This window comes from Silene latifolia, chromosome 9, assembly GCF_048544455.1.
Source record: "Silene latifolia isolate original U9 population chromosome 9, ASM4854445v1, whole genome shotgun sequence".
NCBI lineage: Eukaryota > Viridiplantae > Streptophyta > Magnoliopsida > Caryophyllales > Caryophyllaceae > Silene > Silene latifolia.
In genome coordinates, this window is record NC_133534.1 from 6,737,401 (window position 1) to 6,757,860 (window position 20,460).

Here is a 20,460-nt window from a genome sequence, read left to right on the forward strand (position 1 = left end):
TACTCCCCTTTCCTCATCTCTCTCCCTCTCTATGGTCCTCCTCTTTCTCTCTTCATTTTCAATCGTGTGGTATCGCAAGATATGTTAGATTGTTAATATTTCATGCGATGTTAACATTTACAGTAATTTTTATGTCAGTTGCAGGTACATGTTGATTGTCGTTAAAGTAAGCTATTGTGGATGTATTTCATTGGTAGGTGAATTGTCTCCCGACAAAACAAGTACTTATAAATAATATATGTAATTTTGTCAAGAACGTGACTATAAAGACATAACCACACCTTGGGTTTAGATGATTAGTTGTTAAATAATAGAATTACATTGAACACATAAGACATTAGCGGTTTCGATTTCTTGGTTTCCGTTGCAATTTGATAAACTATTCGACTTTAGGTCTCATTTTGTTAGCACCAGATTGTGTTGTACCGATGATCGCAAATTTACCCTCCTTCATGTTCAAGCTCATCAGGTATGACCTATGAGTTCAATTGATTTACCAACTTTGTATTTTTTTTTTTGTAAAGTCTTTGCTTTTATTTTGGAGACGTCCTTGAATTAAGAAAGTTCAGATCTTATCAAATCCATAAACTGATATGCTTATCTTATCAAACCTTTTCATGTTAACATAAATGACATGGGGATGTGAGTTACCATGAATCATTGTTTTGACGCTCACAATGTCTTAGGGTCAGTCATCCACGTAAGTAATTCATATGAACAAAGTGCCATATTCTCATTTGATGTTAGAAGATAAGTTAGCTGCCTCTCTTCTAGCTTTATAGAAATGTTCGCGTGTATAAGTACTTCTGATAAAACACAATTATAAAGTGGAATGTGGTTTTGTATTCATTAGAATTGAAATCACGCATCAATGAAGAAGCAGAGGATCAAATAAATTCTAACAAGTACTCCGTGCTATCTACTTTATCTATTGCGAAGCATTACCTAAGAGAAGGATCAAAACTAATTGTGTTTACCATACATGTAATTATACTAATCATTAGTCAATCAATTGATGCTATCCGTGGCAAACCTCCACAAGTAACGATAATTAGAGACACTAATTTCTTTATTGAAGTTTTAGCTTTGTTCAACTTGATTTCATCTTCATCTTAGTATTCTTGGCTATGTAGCGTTGCCAACTTCTTCTCGTGTTCGGTCTTGACACCTTCTCTTGGCTGAAGAAAGCAACTGTAGCATTGAAACAAACTATGTACAAAGTATAAACTATTTTCATTGATAGCATATTGGAGATAACCATCGCAAACAAACACTGAAAACATCACCACCACCACATTAAACCATCGCAAACAAATGCATGAAATACTTGATCTTAAAATTAAATCCCTTTGTGGATCCAACTTATATGCTCCGTATATAAATAAAAAAGAGAGAATTTCGCATAACACGTAAGTAGTTCCAACATATGATTAACTTTTAGTAGAGTATCTGGCATGGATTTTAAGCAAAATCATGGAGGGTGCCAGATTGTTCGCGAATTATATAAGAGGTTTTATGAAACTGTAAATCTGCAAGTGATTTGTCAACAATTAAATATCATGGACTATTAACTTAATTTCTTTAGGCCAAAGTAAGCAGAAAAATTCAATGGTTTCACATAGTTCATAAGCATCCTGAAAAACCAATCGTTGGTTGGCGCAGTGGTAGCATGGGGCTGCGCTTGGTAGGGAGGTCTGCGGATCGATCCCCCACAACTGCGATTGGGAGGGGTTTAAATACCGTAATCCTTGGACACGCCCCGAAATCCAGATTAGTCGGCCCAATGTGGTTTGGATTACCGGATGGTTTAGACCAAAAAAAATAAGCATCCTGAAAAGGTTACCCTAAGCCTATCTCCTGATTTTGACAGGAAATCACGACGACTGCTCTTACTCCATTTTTATAACTAATCTTTACTCCATCAAATATAATGATTTAGCTACGGGTGTCAAAGAATAGTCCAAGTACCAAACTAATAAGGAAATCACAAAATCTCATTGAAGACGGCGATATCCGTCACAAGCTTGTGACGGATACCATTTTCTCTCACAAAATACCCATGAGAGGTGAGTGGGGAAGCACATGGGGGGTGCCCCACCTTGTCCCCTCTCCCTTTTTGTGAGAGGTATTCAGCTTGTGACGGGATTAGCCCGTCACAAGCAAGACGCTTTGGAAATCACAAAATCTCATTGAAGACGGCGATAAGGAAATACCAAAACAGATCAACATGACCTTTTAGCAAAAATGCCTGATAGGGTGGTGTCATCTGGCATTACATGTGTATATGGTTCCGCTTAGGACTAAATGTTCCTAGCATTTCTTTCATGCTATAAACTATGAATAACATCCCCAATTAAGATTCTGAATTATACTCTGTTTCTACTTCACATCAATAAGACCTTTTTTGGGGTTGAGTACTCTTTAAATTCATAACTGCTAATTGAAGTACCTTTTACTCCATGGTTCCAAACCGGGTCCAGGTATTTAAGGCCAGAAACAATACCTTTCTCGAGAGCAGGATCAACTTGAAATCCTCAATAGTTTATGGTGGACCTCACCTCGGCGCTTCAAATCATATCCTTCCTTTCGATGCGGCCACCAATAAACCTCATAATTCGTGGCTTCACCCCCAGCCATCAATGGTCGTCTCGCCTGCAACTTTAAGAAACAAAAGGGTACTATCAATTGAATAATACCTTGATAAACAAATTAATTCAGCAAATCGCATCGCATAATTCAGCCATGAAAAATAATCTATGATATGAATTGTAGCATGAGAAGGGCCCAAACCGTTGCTTGAGTTCCAATTTTAAATTTCGGCAGGGCAAAGTAAGAGGAAAAAAAAGATAGGGTAAATAGAGATGAAATAAGGAATTGATAACTACCATTTTGCTCAGCAGTTGGTAACTTGAACTGGCTGAATCATGTCAACAAGTAAGCAGGTTGTATACGGCCGAGTTTGACGCATGAATCGAGAGCCTGCAGCAGATATACGGCTAAAAAGGTCACAACCTACAAACTGAAAGAACCAACCAAAGATTAACAGTAATATATAACGTGCATTACATGTGGGGAAACTAAAAGCTGATTATCTGCATTAATAAATCGTGACCACGAGTTTCTACTGTGGCTGTAGTATAGTGAGAATTACGACTCAATAAGCAGAGAGGACCAAATCTATATATCTCCCATAAGACGACTCCGATAAGAAATTTGAAGTCGAGAAATAATATGAAAAGATATAAGAAATGTGTAAAAAATGCTTGAGTACCTCCCAACAAGAGCATGCATCAAGTTCAGGGAGAAGCTTCAGGTGATATTTATTCAGATGAGTGTTCAATTAATCTGTGCCAAGAACCTAAAATCGTAATTCACACTATAACTGCAGGCCTTACTGAGAGAACTTGATATGTTGTGAGCCTTATACAGAACCTGGGACCACCCAATAACCTCACAATTTTCTTCTTCAAGTCGCTGCCAATCTGCAAGATCATAGAAATTAAAATTTAGACATCTAAAATGAAAGTCTCAACGACATCAGGATACATCCATACATCAATTATTTTGACATAAATAACGCGGTAATACTATTCAACCTGCAATACTTGTATGAAGAAGCTATTCAGACTCTTTACAGCTATAGAAAGGCGATGAAGTCAAATTTCTACTCATTGACTTAGAAGTATAATGAAATCGAGCAAAATGGCTCTCTAATTTGTTTGAGCTAATTACATTGTGAAGTACAAAAGTGGCAGTGGGTAAATGCCATGTTTCAGTCAATCGTACCTTGATTCGTCTTATGAATTAATTCTTCCAATTCATTCTTAATAGAAAGATACAACATTTTCCCTTTCTCAACAGTTTCATCTCTTCTTGTTCTTCCTTCTTTCATTTGCTCAATCAATGACATACTAACAACACTATTAGTCTTACTATCCCCAATTCCACTACTATTAACCGAAGATTTCCCTTCAAAATTCTCATTATTTTTCCCAATAATTAATTGATCAAATCAATCTTCCATTATTCTAATCTTCTCTTCTTTTTCCTCTAACTTCTTATGAAGCCCTTTTAGCTTCGTTTCTGAGTTTTTTCCGCTCTTTTTGCCACTCGGCTTCTTTGAGTGCGAACAGCATGAGTACGCGCTCATATGCCTTGCATTCTTCTCTAAGGTATCTTTTACTTCAGCATTCTAACTGTTGTAGTTTCATGCCCTTTTTACAGTTTTTAATATGGCAGTGCCTAATATTGATACTATTTCAACAAAAATACAAAACAAAAGTCGCAAAACTAACTTACAAACACAGGCATCTCGAACCAAAAAAAATGAAATTCTTAATGTAGCCATTTAATTGAGTCATTTTTTTTAATACATGCTGGAACCTGCCTGCAGGCTGTTGCACATTTCGTCTTATCACATGTTAAACGTGTTTGGGATTAAAGAATATGGAGATGGAGATGGTCTATTAGAGTACCTAACAGTCAACTTTAGCAATCTCAACTTTGTTGAAGGTAACATGAAATCCTTATCATTCACCTAGATATGTGCAGGAAGCCCTTTATTCTTATTTTAAGCAAATTAATAATATTTGAAGAATCAGTTTTTTTACACTTTATGCTAGATCATGCACAATGATATGCTTATTCTCTACTCTATAATGGAACCTGACATGATTTTGAGAGCCAACTCTCCTCTCCTCTTATTTTCATGTTCAACTTCGACAAAATTATACTCGCTCCATTATTCGGTTGGAATCACTAAATTAACCAAAATGGTGTAAATTATCATGCTTTAAGCCGTCCTCTAAAATTTTAAGCCTGAGTTAAAATTTATCCTGAGGTTAAAATTGAGTCAGAACACCTTATAGCTATTCTGGCATTAGAATATAAAAAAAAAGGAAACATGGAAAGGTTGTAAAATGCAAGGACAATGGGACAGAGACCTTAAGCTAAGCTTCTGCCCTAGCTGTTCTTTCAGTGTTAGATAGCTGCGCTTCAGATTCAGCCTTCTAACTAACCTAGTACGGAGCAATAAAAATTATGAAACAACAAAATTCTTTGCTTGATAACAAAGAAAAGAAAACACAACTTACAGTAGAACTAATATGCATCACATGAGAAACTCTCTCAAGATTCATAAGCTTTTCAATCTTCACATACCCAAATTTCGAGACCTGTTTAAACGGCATTGATCAGATCCTAAATTACCATCATTGTCAAAAAAACAAACATGATAAAAATGACATAATCAAAAATTAAGTAAACCACCCGTTAGTTGTCCTGACCAAGACAAAGGCAATCAGTTAAAATGAGAATTAATATTACAGCAGCGTTGAATAAGAGCCTACCTTTCCAACATCATTCCTCCCCAAATCGAAAAACATGTTCTGCTCAGCACATTGTTTCTGATCATTCAAAAGTTGTTTTTCCATCATGATATCTTCTTTTGGCGTTTTTCCTCTTCTAAAAGTCCCGGCAAAAAGTCTATTAGTCACTTTCCCTCACTTTTCCCTGCAATAACACACAAGCTTAAGAATCTTGAATTTACCAAGCTGTGAAAAGAACCCCAAAAAACAAAAGACACAAGAAAACCTACCCAATGTAGAGTAAAGAGAATAAAATGGAAGGGATCCACCATAATTTGCGAGAAAAGCAGGAAATGAATGGCTGACGAGCAAGTAGTAACTCACAAGTCAGATTCTTTATGCAACCAAGAATATGGTTTGTTCCAACTGTTGATTAAAAGAATGACCATACGCCTTTCCAAGTTGCCCAACATAGTAGCGAATGGCGTTACTATGAATGAGATATGACGTCATTACGTGGCCTATAGAAAGATTATATGTTAACTGTTGATTAAGGAAAACTTAAATATTCTAATTTTTATCAGAATATTAAAGTTTTCTCCTCCTCTTTCCCCAATTCATCTCTCCCTCACAGAATAATGTCCTTGCCCAACATACAGGTAACATGAAATCCTTGTCATTATATAAACCAAGATAAACTAATACTCGTGGCAACACACATGCAGGCATGTCGTAGAGAATATGACAGAAGGCTTAATAGTTAATATTCATTATACAGAGTTGCAATCTTCTAACCAATATTAAATAATACGTACCTTCTCAAATTGTACTGGACACATCTTGTAGCCTTTAGAAAGTTGTTTCCTGCAACTTTCTAATCTGGCAATGAGTTGTTCAATCACCTCAGCATCGTATACTAAAGCATTAGAAAGGCCTATTGTTTTCTGTGTTGAACATTTTCTTTAGGCCATTCATGTAATTTGTTTTATATACTACAGTAAATCATAACCGAAAGAATTCAGATAAGGAGAAACCCACATCCTAGTGACCTTAGGTAAGCAATTAAAGTGACTTGTTCATTTATAATCAAACTTTCCAACATATTATGAATCAATAAACCTAAAACTTTCTCAAAATTAATAGTAGCCAACTTATCCCAATACCCAAAAGCTTATACACACTCCGTCTCAATCATTTATTTACATGGTCTAAAAAGGTAAACAAATGATTGGGAGGAAGAGAGTTATAGTCTAGTTATCTCAATACCCACAAGCTTATACTCTGTCTCTCTCATTTGTTAGTTTACAGAGACAAAAAACGTAAACAAATGATTTGGAGGAAGGGAGTAATAGACTAATAGTCTAGTTATCTCAATACCAAAAGCGAATAATCCCTCCGTCTGAAAAAGCAACTTAATATACCAGTAAAAAATAAGAGGATGGGTGGGAATTGAGTTCTTGAACAAGAGGGAGCGATTTAAAGACGACCCTACAAACTTCGCATGTATGGATTTCATAGCCCTTAACACTAACTGCAATCATAAATTTAAGTTAAAACCCTTTAAGTAAAATCAAAATAACAGCTTGAAACAACTAAAACTACAATTAATAGAGGGCAATTAAAATCAAACAATCTCCAGAAATCATATCCAAACCCTAACATTTAGACAAAAAAATTACAAAATTAAATCGAAAATCAAACCTTTCAAGGCCATGTGACCATTATAATGACGATGTGACCATTACTGCGATTAATATCGACTTGTATTAGAGTAATAGTGAGGAGACATAGAAAGATTATCAAACGAAAGACAACTGTTCCGGGTGTAATTCCAGAGCAGATATTTGATACCACTCGTAGCTAGTAGATTGATGTCCTTGCTTGAATCCTCCTTGCGGTCTCCTGAAACGATGAACAAACTGAGGGCTCGGCTTTGGCCGAGCGTACTCACTCCGACGCTCAAGTCAGTAAACTTAGAGAGAGGTTCTCTGTCACTTGGCTAAGCGTGTATTGTAGAGAGATAAGGAAGATATTACCAGATGAATAGTGATTATTAGGTTAATTTGTGGATCCTTTCCTCAATGAAGGTTGAGGAGTATTTATAGGCATTCACCTTTTGTCACGTAGTGGCCAGGTGGCTAAGTGGCTATCGGTGAAAAAGATCAGTTGTACCCTCGGCCGATGGACTGTGGCAGGCTCGCCGAGGGTCTTGGATATGAGTACGCGGAAATGTGCCGGCCGGGTTGTCCGGCCGGGACCAGTGACAGCCGATGGGCTCCATCGGCTAGACTGTTTAAGTCGTTGACTTTGCTGTGGATACCCTTGACCTTGCTCAATATGTTGACTTTGGTCAGCGGTGCAGAATATGCCCCATCAATTTGCCCCCAGCGTAGTCTATGCCGTGGCATGGGCTCCGATGTATGTTGAGTGTATATTCTGCGCAAGTGTTATGCAAAAATTTTTCTGCGTCGGCTTCTTCTGATGCATCGGCTTGATCATTCGTAGGCCTACTATATTCCCCCTCCACATGGATGCGTAAAGGGTATCCGATGTGGGAAAGAATGTGATGCCGGCCGAGACCAGGGCTGAGAGTGCCGGTTATTTCTGGTTGCCCCCGGCCGGTGCTCCCTGGCTTGGTCGATCATGTGGCCGGCGTAGAGCAGATGCCTAGGAATTTGGTGTGGAAGGTGAACAGGCGAAGAGATGTGAATGGGCGTGTTGAATACGCTTGGTAACTGTAGCATTGATTGACATTCAACTGTTGCAACGATTGACATTCCGTGGTTGCATGTCTGACACGTGTCTGCTTGCTTATTGGTTGACGCTTCATGGGCTGTGTCCTGATTGGTCCTTCTTCATGGGCTTTTCCCTATAAATAGGGCAGTTTATGCCGTGATTTTGGCCATTACTTTCATTTCTTCAAATTTTCGAAAATTTTCTCCCAAAACCTTCATTTCTCTAAATTTTCAAGGGCTTTCTTTTCTTCCAATCTTCGGTCTTCGATCCGGCGAGTGTATTTCTTTAAGGTAATCAAACAAATTTCATTTTATTTCGTTAACTTTGTTGTGAACATGTCTTCTGCTGATGCTGGACCTAGTAAAACTGCGTCGGGGGGCGCTAGGTCTCCCTCTCCTGAAGTTGATCCTCAAATTCTTGAGGAATGGGAGGACTCTGATTCCTATGGCGATTTTGGTGATGATTTCGGTGATGAAGTGGAAGGGCCTCGTCCTAAAGAAGGGAGGCAGTACGTCCTGGATCACGGCGACGCTTGTAAGGTCCATCTTGACCGTGCTTGGACTCATAAGCTCGCCAGTTGTTCAGGCGACAAATTTTTCGAGGGCCATTTTTTCTTTGGTAGGGGGTACAAAATTGTTATCCCTGAGGAGGGTCAGGTCGTCTGTTGCCCTCCACCGGGCCATACTGGCGTGTATATGCAGCATTTGGAGTATGGGCTCCGGTTTCCGCTGAATGGGTACGTTACGGCCATTATTAGAGCCATGAACGTTGCCGTTGCACAACTACACCCGTTGGCTGTGCGAACCATAATTGGTTTTGTCTGGCTTTGTCTCTTCAAGGGAGAGGCTCCAACGGTGAATCTATTCCGCCGGCTTCATTGTCTCAAACCATCGATATCTGGCCGCGCCGGATGGTATAGCGTGCAGATGGAGCAGGGTTATGTCTCTGTTGACAAACCTCCTTCTTGCAAGGACTGGCAAGGCCGGTGGGTGTATGTTAAGGTGTCGGATGACTATCCGCTTCCGTGCTCCTTCCAGCACCAAGTTAACTTGCGGTGTGAGACTCAGGCGGAGCACGATAGATGGGTTTCCTGGAAGAGGCCCAAAATATCCGCCAGCACCGTCTATCTCAAGGAGGATGAGAGGCTGGCACTGAGGCTCTTTGAGGTGGACAAGAGTGGGGTGCCGAAAAGATGGATTCCCCCGACGCAGATCATCCTTCAGGATGAGCCGCTCTGCTATGTCGGCCTCATACCGGCCCTGGCACAGGGTGAGTGGGGTCGGTGTGAGGCTCATCGTCGTTCTTAACGCTTTTGTTCCTCGAACTTCGATTTATTTTCCCTACCTTTACTCTTGCTTTATTTCTTTCGCAGATCACTTTGGAAAGGGCTTGTCTAAGGATCTTCTTCGGAGAATGGGGCTGCACAAAGATGGGACCGTTGCTAACTTGCATCCGAAGGCTCTAGCCCACGACCGTAGGAAGTCGCCAAGTGATCTTATGGAACAACGGCTGAAGGGCTTGAGTGTGGAGGAGGCTCAGGCGAGGGTCGTTAGCGGTGTAGTGCGTCGGACGCGGAAAACTACGTCTTCGGCGGCGAAGACGTCAGCGCCGGCTGCACCTCCCATCCCTCCCCCCAAGAAGGAGATTGTTGATATTCTTGATGAGGACTCCGATGAGGGGGAGTCTTCCCTCATCCGAAAGAGAAAAGGGACTGCCTCTACCGCTGGCAGGGAAAAGTCTCCTCCGGCCAAGAAGGCCAAACGTGGTACCTATCTAGCTTGTGACTTAAATTTAGCCAGGCCTTTTGATATGTCGATACACGTTGATACTGATGCTTTTAATAAATTTTTGCAGATCAGCCGCAGCCGGCTTCTGCTCTCGTTGGGCAGCAAGTGGAGGGGACCTCTGCGCAGGTTGGTGATCGAGGCACCACCGTCAACCCTTCATCCCAGAAGGCTTCCTCCTCCCATCCGCAGGTGGGTGGAGAAATTGTTACCACCATCCCTTCATCCCAGAAGGCTTCCGTCTCCCAGCTTATAGAGGAAGGCACGAAGCTAATTAGGGAGTTGGCAAGGTGGCACGTGGCCACCGGTGCTCGTCTTAAGGAGCAGGAGAATACCGTGGCTCGCGTTGTTCATGAGCGCAATGTCACTAAGCAGGTGGCTGTGTCGGCAAAGATGGATCTCCTCAATGAGCGGACGCTTAGGGGAGATGCTGAGAAGGCGCTCTTGGCTGAGAGAAAGCTCAGGGAGGACGCTGAAAAGGAGGTCCTTGCCGAGAGAGCCAAGAGCGAGGCTGCGGCAGCCGAAGCTGCGAAGTTGCAGGTGAAGTGCAACCTTGTTCAGGGGCAGGCCGACCTCTATCTCCAGCAGAAGAACGAGTTCAGGGACTTGTTTAAGGCTCAGGCGGAGGTGGGCCGGAGCAAAGACGCCATCATCAAGCAGAAGGAGGCGGATATTGAGATGCTCCAAGCCGTCATGCTTCCCAACTTGTGCGCTCAATTCCGGACCCGGCCGAAGGAGCGCTAGGGAAGTGATCGGGGAGCTTTTCCCCGTTGACGGTTCCTTTCCGTGGGACAGATATGAGGAGTCGCTTGATGATAAGCTTGTGGCTAAGGAGAAAGCCATGGCGGAGAAGGCCCAGGAGGTGGTGAGGGCGAAGGTCGAGAAGGAGGCGGCGCGGATGAGAGAGCCGCTCTTCTTGCCGAGAAGGCTAAGGCGGCCAAGGAGGAAGTCGATAGAATGAGGGCGGCCGATGAAGCCGAGGCCAAAGCCGAGGCGGCTAGGGAAGCCGCTGGGTTGCCCATCGAAGAGGATGCGGCTACCGCGCTAATGATGAGCGGCGACGATGGCATAGGGTCACCCGTTGTCTCAGATAGCTTCAGCTCCTCACTAACACCGTGGGCTGCTTGATGAGAACAAGTTTACAGCAGATCTGTTTCAGCTGTTCGGGAGCCAATTGTTAAGCTCTTTCCCTCTGCCATTTTTGTTGCTAGAAATGATATTTGCAATTTTTGCTTTTCCTTGTATTTTGTACAACTTTGGTAGGTTGTGTTTTGGTTTATCCCAATGGGGACGGCCTGTTATCTCCATTCTTTTGCCTGTAAACTGTTATTATTAATAAGAGTTCTTCCTTTGCCTTCGGCATGCCGAGGTCTTTTTATTATTATTATTATTATTTTTTTTTTTTTTTTTTTTTTTTTTTTTTATCGAGTGTTTCCACTTTGCCTCCGGTTTGGCCGAGGTCTTTTTTTTTTTTTTTTTTTTTTTTTTTTTTTTTTTTTTGGGTTGCCCTTTTACGTCATTAATTGAGCGTCTCCTTTTGTTTCCGCTTTGGCTTGGCCGAGGCGGTTTAGAATGTGTAACTCAACTGCTTTTAACGTTTTTAAGGCTTTTTGATTTTGTTTATCAACTGCGCTGGCCGCGGCTTGTCGCGTGTAATCGCTTTCGATGGAGATCGCCGCTCTTGTCGGACGATAAAGAAGAGTCGGCGTCCGGATTGCGTGTTACGCGGCGTCTACCACTTTAAGTGATCGCCAAGCGTCTACTATTTGGGGTGATCGCCGCAAAGACTCGATTTCTTCATGGGGACCGCCGCTCTTGTCTATGACAAAGTGTGAGTCAAGCCCCGGACAGCGTGTTACGCGGCGTCTACCACTTTAAGTGATCGCCAAGCGTCTACTATTTGGGGTGACTGCCACAGCACTCGATTTCTTCATGGAGACCACCGCTCTTGTCGAATCGACAGTATGAGACGGCGTCGGCCTTCTTTCAACGACTGCCGCTCTTGTCGAATCGACAGTATGAGACGGCGTCGGCCTTCTTTCAACGATCGCGCTCTTGTAATCGACAGATGAGACGGCGCGGCGCTTTCTTTCAACGATCGCGCTCTTGTCGAATCGACAGATGATGAGACGGCGTCGGCTTTCTTTCAACGACTGCCGCTCTTGTCAAATCGACAGTATGAGACGGCGTCGGCCCTCTGATGGCGCCTGGCCTGAAAAATGAACGTTTTGATGAAAGACTTGGTCGTTTTTTACATTTGATATTAACATGCGTCGGGGTGCCCACAGCTGTTTTGGGCACCTCCGGCGATACACAAGGTCTATTAGTTTCCTAATGCCTCATTAGAGGCGCTCTTCCCCCGTCAGCCGTCGGTTGCATCCATAAGGTCGCCCTTTGGTTGCGAGGATGAGCTTTTCCCCTTCTCCGACTGCTTCGCCACTTTGAGGGATTGCATGTTGCATCCTCTGGCAGATATCTGGATGTTGACCACCTCGTCCTTCTCGTCTTTGGAGACGAGTTTATGCGCTTCCCCCCGGTCCGAGACGTACATTAGTGTCAGGGCCCGGATGGACATCACTGCGTCGGCATCGCTCAGAGTAACTCGGCCTATCAGGGCGTTGTAGGCGGATGAGCCGTTGATGACGACGAACTCGGCTAGGACATTCTTGGCCGCATTCCCTTCGCCGAACATCACCGGTAGTCTGATTGAACCCAGGGGTACCAGGCCTGCCCCGGAGAAGCTGTATAGTGGATTTGTGCAGGGGCTCAGGTCCTTGAGTCTAAGGCCGAGGCTGTTAAAGCACTCCCTGAACATGATATTCGTGTAGGCGCCTGTGTCAATCAGGCACCTCTTTACCAGGTGGTTGGATATGTCCAAGTTGACTACCAATGGGTCGCTGTGAGGGGCGATGATTCCCTCGTAGTCTTTCCCCCCGATAGTCATATCGGGAATGCTAGAGGCGGGGGTTGCTGTGTTGGGCACAAAGTTGATGGCCTGATACAGCTCGTTCAAGTGCCGTTTGTGCCCATGAGCAGACCCACCGTTCTCGTTACCCCCGATGACCACATTGATCACTCCTATCCGTTTAAAAACGGATTTCTTGTCGGAGCCGCTGGCGTCTGTCTTCTGGCCTTTGGCCACATACTTGTCGAGGCACCCCTTTCGGATTAGCTCTTCAATGGCGTTCTTCAGGTGCCGGCAGTTGTCAGTGAGGTGGCCGGTGCTACCGTGGTACTCGCAGTACTGGCTCGAGTCGCCGTCTCCTTTCTATTGGGAGGCCGTTCCCACTTCTCGGCCCTCGCCCGCTCGGGCGAAGACGGGCGACCGATGTGACCAGAGGGGTTTTATCATGGTAATGCCTTTGGTAAAACATTCCCGAACTTCCCCCGGCGCCTGTCTTGTCCTGCTTCCTGGCAGATCTATCAGACCGTGACCTGTTATTGTCACGGCGTTTCTCATCAGACCGCGACCTGTTAGAGTCGCGGCGTTTTCATCCGGCCGTCATCCCGCGGCTTTTTTTTTTCGAGGTCTCGGCCTCGCTGGGGCCTACCAGGTCTTGTGGTAATCCTCCACTCGATGGCCTGGTCGGCCATCTTCCGTGCGGCGTCCATGCCTGTGCCCCGTGCTTGATAAGCTCGTCTTTTAAATTTCCCTCCGGGAGGCCCTTCATTAGTGCGAACGCCGCCAGTTCGGGGTTGATCTCCGAATCTGGTTTGTGCACCGTCCTCGAACCTCTTCACGTAGCCTCGTAGGGACTCGCCCTCCTCCTGTTTGATGGTTAGGAGGTCCGATGTTTCCACGGCCCTCCTTTTGTTACAAGAGTACTGGGCTAAGAAGGCGTCCTTTAGGTCGGCGAAACAATATATCGAGCCGTCAGGAAGACCCTTGTACCAACTCTGAGCCATCCCATGCAGGGTCGTTGGGAAGACCCGGCACCATACTTCATCGGGCTGCTCCCATACCGACATGTGTGACTCAAAGGCTTCAACGTGGTCGGTTGGGTCACTATCTCCTTTGTAAGTGAGCGCCGGCAACTTCAGCCTGGGTGGCACGGCGGTGTCTAGGACGTAGTCACTGAGGGGCTGTTTGACCACGTGTCGAATGACGCGCGGCGACCGACTCCTCGCGTTCCTAGTCCGGCTTCTCTCCTCGTAGCGGGAAGGACTCCTTCTCCGACTCAGGCTTCTTCTCCGGCTCTCCTGAGTCGGGCTTCGCTGGCTCTCCCGGGGTGTGCCTCGTCGGTGTTGCGGTGGCGATGTCCTCTCCCGAGTGCGAGAAGGACTTATGTTTACCACGGCCACCTTGGGCTCCTCCGGCGTCTTGATAAGGTCCGCCTCTCCTAGTGCTTCATTCAAGTTTCTTGGAGTCACGCCCTGGGCCCTGGTCTCCTGGATGGCTTCCGTCGCTCGTGTCGGCGTGCCTGTGTGTGCTGGTGCACTCTCAATTAGGTCCAGGAGTGTCTTCAGTTTTGCTACGTCAACCACCTGTCCCATGATGGTGACCTGGTTGACGGGCGGCGGTGTGTCCGGTGTTATCGGCATTCCGAATTCCGGTTGGATTACTCCGCCGGTGGAGGGTTGCACTACCCCAGAATGGTGAAATGTATCATCTTGGTGGAATGTGGTTTCGTCATTCTCGACTACTTGTTGTTTTGACATCTTCTCAGCTTTTTGGGTGGGTTTTTGTGTTTTTGTTTTTGTAGTTTGGGAATGAATGTGACTAGCTTCTAGTTTGCTTTCCCACAGACGGCGCCAATTGTTCCGGTGTAATTCCAGAGCAGATATTTGATACCACTCGTAGCTAGTAGATTGATGTCCTTGCTTGAATCCTCCTTGCGGTCTCCTGAAACGATGAACAAACTGAGGGCTCGGCTTTGGCCGAGCGTACTCACTCCGACGCTCAAGTCAGTAAACTTAGAGAGAGGTTCTCTGTCACTTGGCTAAGCGTGTATTGTAGAGAGATAAGGAAGATATTACCAGATGAATAGTGATTATTAGGTTAATTTGTGGATCCTTTCCTCAATGAAGGTTGAGGAGTATTTATAGGCATTCACCTTTTGTCACGTAGTGGCCAGGTGGCTAAGTGGCTATCAGGTGAAAAGACCGTTGTACCCTCGGCCGATGGACCTGTGGCAGGCTCGCCGAGGGTCTTGGATATGAGTACGCGGAAATGTGCCCCGGCTGGCCGCTTGTCCGGCCGGGACCAGTGACAGCCGATGGGCTCCATCGGCTAGACTGTTTAAGTCGTTGACTTTGCTGTGGATACCCTTGACCTTGCTCAATATGTTGACTTTGGTCAGCGGTGCAGAATATGCCCCATCAACAACAAACCTGGTTTGATACGATTCATAGTGATATCTTGATTCTCCTTCCTTTGCCACCATTCACCATTGTTGTTGATTATCTAAGTTCGTCGCCAAATTAAATGTTTTATTTTAGCGAGAGATGGGAATGAAAGGTTGCGAGTAAAAGGTGGAAAAGGTTGAAGAAGTGTCTGTGTGGCTGTGAATAAAGGCAAAAAAAAAGAGAGTTAGATTTGGTATTGGACTGAGGAGTGAGCAGTGAAAAGGAGGGAAAAGGCCGAGAGGAGTAAACAGGCTCATTATTGGACCGCAACCCGCTAACACCAGCCCGCAGCTCCAACCGATTAATTCAACCCGCCCAGCAATGATTAAAAAATGAATATATTTCAACTATTCATGTTACTATTCCTTAGAATAGTAACTTTCCTTACCCACTTTTAAGTAAGGGGAGGACTAGGGAAGAGTCCCATGGGAGAGGGCCTGTGAACGCAATAAGAAGATCATACGTAACAAGTATCGAAATTGGGCACCAACAAGTATTCCTTGTTTTCGACACCGGGTCCCATTTTACCTGGGTCCAATGGGACAGGTGTCGGGAGTGCCTCCCTAGCCAGCTCCCGATCATAGCTCCATATCGGGTGACACGTGATTTCGCCTTTGAATATTGCAATGATACCTTAGGAAATGATGATGACTGTAAATATAACAAGGACACCCCTCATTCAGAATGCAGGAATAGTATCTGCATGTACAAGGTTAAATATAAAGATGATAGCTGGTCAACTGGTTTTGTAAGTTGCGAAATTATTACACCATTTACTGATAAAAGTATTTCACAACAAATGGTATTTGGCCTTGGAGCCGTGAACAATTGCTATCCCGAGTTCTCTTGTTTCCAAGGGATGGCCGGATTTGGAGCTGGGCCTCTTGCTTTACCATCTCAACTCACCCCTAAACCTACCCGATGGGGCTTCTGCCTGCCTTACAATGAGTCTATGGACGGAACGTTCATGGTTGGGGACGAGGCCCAAATATTTGGAGATTATAGAACAGCACCGCTCATTGATGACGATTATTATTACTTAACCAAACTAGTAGCGATATATGTGATAGGTCCGGGGAAAGTTACGGCTTCTGATGTCACATCAACTATCTTAATCGATACCGGGGCGACCTTAAGCTATTTGGAAGATCAACTATTTGACAATCTCTTAAGCATGGTCAAAGACTTTGTGAAAGAGACTTTTAATGATATTCCGACTCAATATCTGTCGGAGTCGAATTTCGAGCTCTGTTATAGACAACCGTACCAAGTTGAGATAATAATTGTGCTCGGGGAAGCTTACTTACGCATCGCCGATCCACAAAAAGTATGGTGGAAATATTCAGGGTATTACTGTTTGTCTTTCAGACGAAATGGAAGACCGCCTCATAATACTCTAGGGAGCTACCATATTCGTGGACATAAGGTGGTCTACGACTTGAACCCGGACAAGCCAAGTATCCAAGTGTCCACTGGTCAAGACGAGACCGGTTGTTTCACCCCCGCCGGTGCCTAATTAATTGTAATCAACCTTCATATACTTATATACCATAACCTCTTGTGTGATGGTCGTGCCTGTGATCAGGGAAAGTATCATTTTTTGATAAATAGTAACCACTTTTGACTGAAAAATGAATATCTATTAACCAAGAGTGATCATTTTTTTACAAAAATACACAAAAAAGACCGTAATACAATAGAATTACTGTTTCGAAATTGCAATTGGTAAAAACAATAACCGTATCTCTCTTCTTAAAATCTCTCCCTCCTTTATAATTTTTGAATCAAATAAAATCGAAATTCGGTTTTTCTAATATCTTATGAGGGGATATTAGAAGGTCATCTGAGGTATATTCATGCCTTAATTTCCTTTTTCTAATTGCATCCGACGTCAAAAACTCTCATCTTATTACATAACAACGTTATCAAGTGTCTCAAAGGCTCCCTGAGTCCGGGTAACAATTGTATCTATATTCAGAAAACTTATTAGAAATCAGAATTCAGAAAACTTATTTATTTCATGATTTGTGTGTCGAGCGAGATCAAATACAACTAGCAACAACAAAGTAAAACAATCCAATTAAGTCGATTAACCAAATGACAACAAAGGAATCGTCATGAATCACATTATTATTATTATTACTCCGTCCATTGATAATCAAGATCAAAATAAATGTCATACAATACTAAGGGGGGCGGAGATGTGCAGTAGACCGTTATCAAGATGGAACTTGACACGATCCATTATAGCGTTCGTTGGAAAACGAAAACGTCTCCAAAATGGACCATAACTTGTCTCAGTGACAGACCATACTGTATGAGGGCCAAACTGGTTTAGAATAGGCTTAACACGCTCACCACGAATCAAAACTTGATGGTCTTTCTTCTTAATCTCGACCGTCAAATCATCGATGCCAGGAACTGTCAAAATAATGTTGTATTCAATGAGGCTCTCGAAAATATCTGCCTTCACCGTCTCCACACCGTCTCCTCCTTTTTCACAGCATATTTCCGACCACTCCACAATTTGCTTACCATCAGTTGGGACACCATTCAGGATCATCGACATTATTACTAACACAACTGCTACGCTCATCACCTTCGATTTCCTCATCCTCTTTATTGATGATGTGAATCGCCGAATTCAATCGAACTAAAATTTCTGTTAAGATTACAAATAAAAAATTAGCACAAAAACATTGTTGTATAACACTATAGTTATCAGTTTATTGTAATTTGTCGACTTTTATATTGATTGATTTTTTAATTGTCGTGTTAAAATTACCCAAATAAACAAACCAACCAAAAACCTAAAATAGAATAGTTAAAGGAATAGTTAAACAAACGAATGAATAGTTAAAATTCGGGCGCTAAGGGTAATCCTTTCAACTATCTAGGTATTTCAGCATTGCTCATCAATTGAAATCCTAATACTCCGTATTATTCATCAACTAACTAATACTCGTATATCATTTGTACCGGCGATAAACCCGAAGAAGTTATGAACGTAATTAAATGTGAAGTGTAAATAGAGAATTAAAGATGGAAACGAGAGAGAACCTGAAAGGATTGAATAACGAGGTGTTAAGAGTCACGTAAGAAATTAAGTGTTGGTTCGCTATGTTGGGTACGCCGATATTGTTAGTATATATATAGAGTATACTCTTAGCTTGATGTTCCACAATTCCACACCAATTCGGAAAGAGTTGGACGTTTTTCTTTAAAAATTAAGACAAATTACAAATAATCACCTAGTATTTACGTATTTTTACAATTTAAACCTTCATCGTAGATTCCCTAATCACCACCGTATTTCTGCCCCGATGCCGTTTTTCTAATTTGCCGACTCGTTAAGTAAATAATTACTCACATCACCCAAATTACCCTCCTATACTAGTACTACTACTACTACTACAATACTAAGGCCCTGTTCTTTTGGACTTAATTTCAGTTTTAATAAGTTGATTGATTCAAACTCTATTAAGTTGATTGATTCGATTCGATTGAGATTAGTTTATTTCAACATTAATATTATTATTCTTATTTTATATTCTTATGGTTATCATTATCATTATATTAATTTATTTACTATTGTTATTATTATATTAAAATTTATTTTTAATGCTTATTACTCCATTATTATTATTATATTTATTATATTTATTTATTATTATGATTCACGGAATTAGTGTATTAATATTTATTATTATTATTATTATTATTATATTTATTATTATATTCATTTATATTAGTATTATTAATAACATATTTATTATTATTATTATATTAATAAATTATTATATTACATCTATTATTATTATTATTATATTATTATTATTATTTATATTAATTATTATTATTATTATAATATTTGTATTATATTTATCATATTTGTTTTTTTAGTTATTATTATTAATATATTATATTATTTAATATATTATAATATTATTTATTATTATCATTTATATTACTAATATATTATTATTATTATTATTATCATTATTATTATTATTACTATATTTATTATTATATTACTTTTTATTTTTTATTTTTTAGATTACTTATTAGATTATTATTATATTATATTATTATATTATTAATAATAATGAATAATATTATTATAATATTTATTATTATTATTGTTATATTATATTATATTATATTATATTATATTATATTATATTATATTATATTATATTATATTATATTATATATTATTATTATTATTATTATTATTATGTACATACACAGTTAAGTACAAAGACCAAAGCGGGTCGTCTGGCTTTGTGAGTACCGAAATTATTAACCCATTCACTGATAAGGCCGTCGCTCAAAGAATGGTATTTGGCCTTGGATTCCAGAACACATGTATCCCTGAGTTATCTTGTTTCCAAGGGGTGGCAGGTTTCGGAGCTGGGCCACTTGCTTTACCATCTCAACTCACCCCTAAACCTACTCGTTGGGGTTTCTGTTTACCTTACAACGAGTTTATGGACGGATCTTTCATGGTTGGAGACGATGCCCAAATACTCGGAGATTATAGGACAGTCCCACTCATCGATGACAATTATTATTACTTAACCAATTTATCGGCTATATATGTGATAGGTCCGGGAGGAGGAGTTGTAAAACCCGATGCGACATCAACTATCTTAATCGATATAGGGTCAAACTTTAGCTACTTGGAAGATTCGCTATTTGACAGCCTTGTAGGCGCAGTCAAACACTTTGTGAAAGATATTTTTGATGATATTCCGGTAACAGCTCCATATTTGACGGACTTAGATTTGGAGCTCTGTTACACATTACCTTACCAAGTTGAGATAATAATTGTGCTTGGGGAAGCTTACTTACGAATAATGGATCCAGAAAAAGTATGGTGGAAATATACGGAATATGCCTACTGTTTGTCTTTCAAACGAAATGGAAGAGCTCCCAATAATACACTGGGCAGCTATCATATTCGTGAACATAAGGTGGTTTACGACTTGAACCCGGACCACCCAGGTATCCACCTGTCCACGGGTCAAGACGAGACTGGTTGTTTCACTCCTGCTGATGCCTAACCATAACCTTAATTAACATTGCTACAGTCCTTAGGGCTGTATTTATCATTTTCCTTATTTAATTTGCTTGGGCTCAATCAACATTATTTACATGTTTTTTTTTTCATTCATCCCTAATCCCTAATTCTATGCAAAAAATAGCCAAAACTAGTAACAACAAAGTAAAACAATCGAGAACTACCTCAAACCTCATTAAGTTATGTGTATTTTTTCTGAGTTTTT

General features: G+C 41.7%; 3 protein-coding genes across 15 annotated transcripts; 1 reads left to right on the plus strand and 2 right to left on the minus strand.

Annotated features, from left to right (window-relative positions):
- Nucleotides 1-959: 959 nt before the first annotated feature.
- Nucleotides 960-15,370, minus strand: LOC141598907 (anthranilate synthase alpha subunit 2, chloroplastic-like). Of its 13 annotated transcripts, none has more exons than XR_012523662.1 (8): nt 15,158-15,370; nt 5,349-7,050; nt 5,094-5,174; nt 3,396-3,482; nt 3,272-3,307; nt 2,886-2,979; nt 2,504-2,658; nt 960-1,191 (listed from the first exon to the last, which is right to left on the minus strand). XR_012523662.1 is itself a non-coding variant. In XM_074418730.1 (8 exons), exons 3-7 carry the CDS (start codon nt 5,433-5,435, stop codon nt 2,923-2,925), a joined length of 348 nt encoding a protein of 115 aa, XP_074274831.1. In that variant the 5' UTR covers nt 5,436-5,511; nt 5,597-7,050; nt 15,158-15,318; the 3' UTR covers nt 2,548-2,658; nt 2,886-2,922. The 13 variants fall into 13 exon arrangements, 4 of the variants coding, with proteins under 4 accessions (XP_074274831.1, XP_074274827.1, XP_074274828.1 ...); XR_012523665.1 differs by having other exon boundaries at nt 960-1,178; nt 3,272-3,482; nt 5,349-5,511; nt 5,597-7,050; nt 15,158-15,364; XR_012523668.1 differs by having other exon boundaries at nt 960-1,178; nt 2,886-3,019; nt 3,272-3,482; ... (1 more) ...; nt 5,597-7,050; nt 15,158-15,332.
- A 1,711-nt stretch (nt 15,371-17,081) lies between these two features.
- Nucleotides 17,082-17,741, minus strand: LOC141600532 (22.0 kDa class IV heat shock protein-like). The gene is made up of 2 exons (XM_074420777.1): nt 17,387-17,741; nt 17,082-17,140 (listed from the first exon to the last, which is right to left on the minus strand). Exons 1-2 carry the CDS (start codon nt 17,739-17,741, stop codon nt 17,082-17,084), a joined length of 414 nt encoding a protein of 137 aa, XP_074276878.1.
- Nucleotides 17,742-19,509: 1,768 nt separating this feature from the next.
- Nucleotides 19,510-20,238, plus strand: LOC141600533 (aspartyl protease 37-like). Its single transcript, XM_074420778.1, has one exon. The coding sequence runs from the start codon at nt 19,510-19,512 to the stop codon at nt 20,236-20,238; it is 729 nt and encodes a 242-aa protein (XP_074276879.1).
- Nucleotides 20,239-20,460: the final 222 nt, after the last annotated feature.